Here is a 6,431-nt window from a genome sequence, read left to right as displayed (position 1 = left end):
GTGTGTGTGTGTGTGTGTGTGTGTGTGTGTGTGTGTGTGTGTGTGTGTGTGTGTGTGCGTGCGTGTGCGTGTGTGTGCGCATGTGTGTTTGTGTGTCTGTGTGCGAAGGTTGGGTTTTATGAAGATTATTGGAGAGGCTGATCTTTCCACATATATGATGCTAGATAAAAAATAAAATTAGACACAAGATGCTCACTAACGATGAAACTTTTCAGACTGGGTGCTGGATCCTCAATGTAAGTAACAATGAAGTAAAGCCCAGGACAGCGCTCTAATTTGAACTGGCAAAGTTATAGACAAAGTATACAGAAGGGGTTAATTTAAGTTTTGGCTCCCCCTGCTGGGATGTACTGGTGCTGGTTGAGGTTACTTAGAATTAACCCGCCTGTGTACCGTGTTTCTGACATTGCCAATATACACGCTGAAGATAGATGTCTTGCCCGAAACATCTGTGTAGCAAAATGAAAAATTCAAACCAGAGTGCTCTACTGATGTTTACAACATATAGATGCTTCTCATAAACATACTGATTCATAACATGTAAACTTGTTCATGTGTCATTTCTATTTTTCATCACAAAAGTCAGAAAGAATCAAATTTAACTATTTACCTGACTTGTTCAAAGAAGTGTCTTGAAATAAATTCACGAGACATTTAAAAAATCAAATGTAAGTGAATATTGTGTTGTAGAAAATCAGGTTTTGAATTTTAAATGACTAAAAATGTTTGCAATTTATTTGAAATAGTCATGAGCACATCTTTATGTGTGTAACCCAAATTTTTTTTTTTTATTAAGAAAAATTGGAAGATGCTAGGTTGATCCTGATTGGCCTAAAACCAAAGTGACATTACAGCTCATCTTTAGATGTTGAGTTGGTCGGTACCTCTGCTGACTCGTCGGCCTCCTGTGGGAGAGAAAAATTAAATGGAAAACTGGTGAATGGAGTATACCAAGAGTTACGGGAAAAATACTAGGTGTAGCAATGAAAATACAAACCTCTTCATCAGCCTCCTCATCTTCCTCATCATCATTTTCCTCTTTAGGCAACACTCCTCCATTATCCAGGAACTTAGAAAAAGTCTCCAGATCCCTGTTTCCAATGTAGTCGACCACCTGGGAGGAAGAGACACAGACAAAGAGACGACATGATGGACATCAGGAAGAGAAGAAATGAAAAGGTCTTCACAAAACATGTTTGGTAGTTAGTATGCTCACCTCTTTGCCACCAGCTGGGAAGTATTTAAGCGTTGGGAATCCTTGAACGGTGACAGAATCGACCTCGTTGGCCGTGGAGTCCATCTTGGCTATGATGATGTCATCTTTGTCAGCGTACTTTTCGGCCAGCTGTTCCCAGATAGGAGCCAGCTCCTTACAGTGTCCACACCATGGAGCATCTATACACACACACACACACACACACACACACACACACACACACACACACACACACACACACACACACACACACTGCAGCATGAGCTCACTGGTTGTGACTTGATGTTGCAAAACTCTAGTTTGAGTTTTTTAGTGCAGACTGGAGCAGGCAGACAAACAGACTTACAGAACTCCACAAAGACGTTTTTTGTTGGGTCCAGAGCAACGGACTCAAAGTTCTTCCCCACCAGGACTTTGACTGGTCCTTTATTCCAATCCTCTGGGATCTCCTCAGACCGATAGTAGGGCTGGAACACAAAACTAGTATTAGTTATTGGGTTTAATGCTGCTGCATGACTGAAACGTGTGTGTGTGTGTGTGTGTGTGTGTGTGTGTGTGTGTGTGTGTGTGTGTGTGTGTGTGTGCGTGTGTGTGTGTTTTGTTACCTTGGCAGTGCCGTCCACTACCTCCTGGCACAACTGTCTGAGTGAATCTGTGGTGAGATCTCCTGCAGCGATGGTGAACTTCTTTTCTGTGTCCATGTCGATGATGCGTGCGGTGGGGGCGTCGTTCTCGGAAACGCCGAAGTATTTCAGCACATGAGACAGAGCTGCTGTCACGTCGATCACAACAAACAGCATCTACACACACACACACACACACACACACACACACACACACACACACACACACACACACACACAGGAAACATAAAAAGCAAAGAAAATAAGATTAAATTTGATCTTTTGTCTTCCTGTCATTGACTTTCTTTCAAAGACACACAGACACACACACACACACACACACACACACACACACTACACAGACCGTTACCTTTCCCTTGAACTCTTTGGCGATGGTCCTGGATTGGTCCACTAGGGCCTTCTGACTCTCCACAGAGGAGTTGATGAACAGCAGGCTGTGCATGTGGATGCTGGAGGTGAAGATCTTCTCTGCAGACTGAAAACACACACATTCTTTAAAATATCATTCCAACATAGTTTTACATTTATTTTTTAATTACTAAGTCATGTGTTAAAGCGTGTGTGTGTGTGTGTGTGTGTGTGTGTGTGTGTGTGTTTGTGTGTGTTACCTCCTGGCTGAACGGGATGATGAGCTCCAGGCTGTTTTCCTTGATGAAGGTGGTCAGACTTGTTTTGTCCAACTTCCCGTCCTCTGACAATGAAAAGTCTGCTCTGCCGTCATCAAACTAACAAACAAACACACAAAGTGTTTTTATTGATTGATCAGTACGTAGTTTGGGGCTTCATGTACTTATTCAAGTGATCGTGTGTGTACTGCATTGAAGCAAAAAACGCAATTTTTTTGTTGGGAGAATTTTGCGAGAATTGTTTACTTTTGCAAGAGATGTGTAATGTTTTGCTGGTTCGTTGACAGGTTTTGTGGTTAGTTTGTAGAGTTTTGCAAAAATACCCTGTAGCTTCAATGATAGTTCCTAAACAACCAGAAAAAAATGCAAGCCTTGTTATTATTCAATCAGAATCAGTCAAATATTCTCAACTTTCTCTCCTTGTGAAGACATTTGGGCCTCAAAGAGGAACATACTTTGTGTGCTAGATGGCAGCAAAGCTACCATCGTTTACAGTATCTCGGTTGGGATTTTTTTTTTTATAAAACACTTTGTACCTTTCAGTTAGTTAGTTAGTATAATGGCATGCTCATACCTTTTTAAAAAGCACCACTGAGCTGGTTTTTACTTCATACTTCTGGAAAACCTCCGGACTCGCTGACACAGCAAACTCTGTGTCAGTAATATATCCAAAGCAAGCTCCTTGAACACCTTGGCCGCCTCACTTTCAAGATCCTAATATAGATATAAATCAAAATGTAAATATGAAATTATAAATGGGATTATGTGATTTACTAGTTAGTTTAGATAAAATAGATAAAAACATACATCAAAGAATCCCACAACAGTGATGTTGTGGGAGTCTATGAACTGAGCTGCAGAGTCGACAGAGTCGAGCACTGGAGCCCCAGGGCCTGCACGACGCTTCATCCACCCGATTATTCCCTCGGCGGTTCTCTTACCTGGAAAACACAAAACAAATTAAGTCCTGTCAGAGCTGTATCGGGTGCTTTGACACACCAAGATACAAGATACAAGAAAACAAAAATAACAGTGCAGCTGAAAACATCCAGGGTTGTAAAAATATGCAAAAATTATTATTATATCAAGCAAACAGGAACATCAAACTGTGGACATGTGGGACACACACACACACACACACACACACACACACACACACACACACAGACACACACTTATCAGGTTTACTGATAGATTACTACAGGTACACATAATTAAAAAAAATAAAACATCAAAGGAAAAGTTTGAAAACGCAAGAAATGCACTTACCTGTTTTCTTCTTTTCCCCCATGAGTTAGAGTAGATTGAAACCACTGTGTGTGTTAATGATGGAGCTAGACTCAGGACATGGTTACCTTAACTTAACATAAAGACTAGAGGTCATCTAGAGGAGCTGATAGGCAGACTTTTGAGTTTGAGTTGACTGATTCGCCTGGCATCATGATATGAAACAACAGTTTCTTGATTAAAAAAAAAAACAAAAAAACAAACAAAAAAACAACCACACAACGCTGACTAACGCTGTTGTCAAGCTGTTCTCAAGTGGTGCACCAGAGCCAAACAATTAGGAGTAATAACAATAGACACTGCTGTTGAGGGTGTTTTTTTTACTCTTTTCAGTGTGGACTTAAGCTATGGTTAGGGTCAACCCCCCCCCCCCCCCCCGAAAAAAAAAAAAAAAAAAAAAAACCCATAAATTTAAAGAAATCGTAAAATTAAACAAACATTTAACATAAAAAACGTTGATCCAATCAAATAGCTTGGGGCGTGTAAAAGACAGTGGACAGGTTCAGCAGTGAACAGGTAAGATAAACACACACACACACACTTTTTAGGTCCACACATGGTCATTACTCTCAGGTTACAGTTATTGATGACGTAAGCACACGTGGTTGTGAACCTGACCTGGACAGCAGCTTCTAGATAAGTACTACACGTGTGTGCGTGCCTGCGTGCGTGCGTGTTTACCAGTGTAGGTGACGGGCTGTTTGCGGTCTCCGTTGACGAACAGTTTCAGAGTGGGGAAACTTCCGATGTCAAACTCTTCGGCCAGCTCCTTCTCCTCTGTGGCGTCCACTTTGGCCAAACGCATCGCTGCTCCCTCCTCCTTCAGCTTCCCAGCAGCCTCTGCATAAAGTGGCTCCAGCTGTTTACAGTGGCCACACCAGGGAGCATCTATACACACACACACACACACACACACACACACACACACACACACACACACACACACACAGAGTTTCATCTCTTTATAAAGTATGGGACTGAGTTTAAATGTGTTTCCATGTATGTAGAGAAAAACCAAAATCAATAACTTCAACAGCAGACAAGCAGCTTTCCTTTAAAAGCCTCTGTTCTGTCCAGCTTCGCTGCTGCTGTCACACGCAACGATACACATGGAAATAAGCTGCTGATAGCACCAGCGGCAGTTTGGCTCGGCCTTTATCTCCTCTACTTCTTCTTCTCCTCATTGTGACCTCTCCGCTCGCAGTGCTGACCTCATCTGTGGGAGAGTTGAACCAAGAGAGCATCTGGACAGGAAAGGCCACGTGTTCGCACGTTTTTACGATAAGGGGTAGAGAAGACAAAAAGACGTTTTTATATTTGTATAGAGATAAAAACTTTAAAGTCAAGGACCAGTCAGCTATTCCTGAAACTTTAGCAGCCTTTATCAGCTTCATTTGAGTATTACAGATGCATAGATTTCGAGGGGACACGTTCACGTGAACATGTGCTTTTGTCCCCCGCAAAAAAACATAAAAGACTTTTGACAAAATATAAGACATTTACATCATAAATTTGTGGATGAAATTTCACCAGAATGCAGGAAATGAAGCACTTGTTGCTCAAATGTTACGGCGAAGGACACCCAAATCAAGCTGTTTTATACATGTCTCCCAAACGAAAGCCTTTGCCTTTGTTTGTAGAGTCCATACGTGCTCTACAGGAAGATGTGAAAATTTTGGACAACTTTTAACGCAGAAGTTGTCAGTGACAGTTTTAACCCAGCATATGCTGTCACTGCTAAAAGGCAACACAAATTGTAATATGTCTCAAAAAAAAGAACAGATTTGATCTTTGCAAGAGTTTAAAGTCACCTGTTGGGCAAAAAAAAAAGAGCTGATTCAACATTAACAATGCTACTTACAGAACTCGACCAGGAGATACTGATTCTCGCTGAGAGCTCTGGCAAAGTTGTTGATGTGGAGAACCATCACGTCTTTCTCCTCCTCTATCTCTGTTGTTTTCTCTTTCTTTGGTGCCTCTTTGGTTTCCTCCTCCTCTCCTGGAGTCTCCTCTGATGTGTCTTCTTGTGTTTCTGTCTGTTTGGCGTCCGTGTCGTCAGCTCGGGTGCAGGAGGCCCACAGCAGCAGGCCCAGCAGGGTTATGGACAGAAGCGTGTGCGTCCTCATGTTGGCGTTTGTGTCCGAGTACCTGCTCTGGTACCTGCGCTCAGGTATGGAATACAAGGTGTCACTGAAAGTTTGTAGCTTTATGTGTCTCAGATGGAGAGTGTGTGTCAAAATTTTACTGGCCTTCTGTGTCATCCAATCAGACAGTGCGCCTTCAGGCGACTCTTTCCAGTCTGAGCCAATCACACGCTGCCCTGTAGATTCAGAATTGAGCAAACTGGCTGATTGTTGAAGTGTCAAGAACTCTTTACCTTTCTCTCATCCCTCTTAATCTTTTTCTTGATTATTTTCTGTATTGTAGCTTTAGCTTTCAGTCCCTGTCACCCACCAGATGGTAGCATGTGCACGTGAACACATCTTTAATTTTCTCCTCTTCTCTCTAGACCTTATCAGAACCTGATTTACCTAAAAACCGACGCAGTCCTGTGTATGAACTTCTACCTCTCTCTTCTTCACTTGTCTCTTTTATCTTGCTATTTGGTGTTTACTTACACTAAAGCAAACATTTTCACCTCTCCCTAATTTCTACAGT

General features: G+C 42.0%; 1 protein-coding gene across 1 annotated transcript; it reads right to left on the bottom strand.

Moving 5' to 3' along the window:
* Nucleotides 1-763: 763 nt before the first annotated feature.
* On the bottom strand, nt 764-6,022 carry LOC121942466 (protein disulfide-isomerase-like). The gene is given in 12 exon segments (XM_042485682.1): nt 764-905; nt 998-1,114; nt 1,217-1,395; nt 1,563-1,683; nt 1,822-2,016; nt 2,210-2,335; nt 2,469-2,585; nt 3,061-3,150; nt 3,153-3,200; nt 3,294-3,427; nt 4,455-4,661; nt 5,635-6,022. Coding segments are annotated over 12 exon segments (1,656 nt in total). The 5' UTR covers nt 5,900-6,022; the 3' UTR covers nt 764-848.
* Nucleotides 6,023-6,431: the final 409 nt, after the last annotated feature.

The sequence above is a fragment of the Plectropomus leopardus genome, chromosome 4 (assembly GCF_008729295.1).
Source record: "Plectropomus leopardus isolate mb chromosome 4, YSFRI_Pleo_2.0, whole genome shotgun sequence".
Classification (NCBI taxonomy): Eukaryota; Metazoa; Chordata; class Actinopteri; order Perciformes; family Serranidae; genus Plectropomus; species Plectropomus leopardus.
The sequence above is the reverse complement of the archived record's forward strand: the minus strand, read 5'-3'. Positions and strand labels throughout refer to the sequence as shown.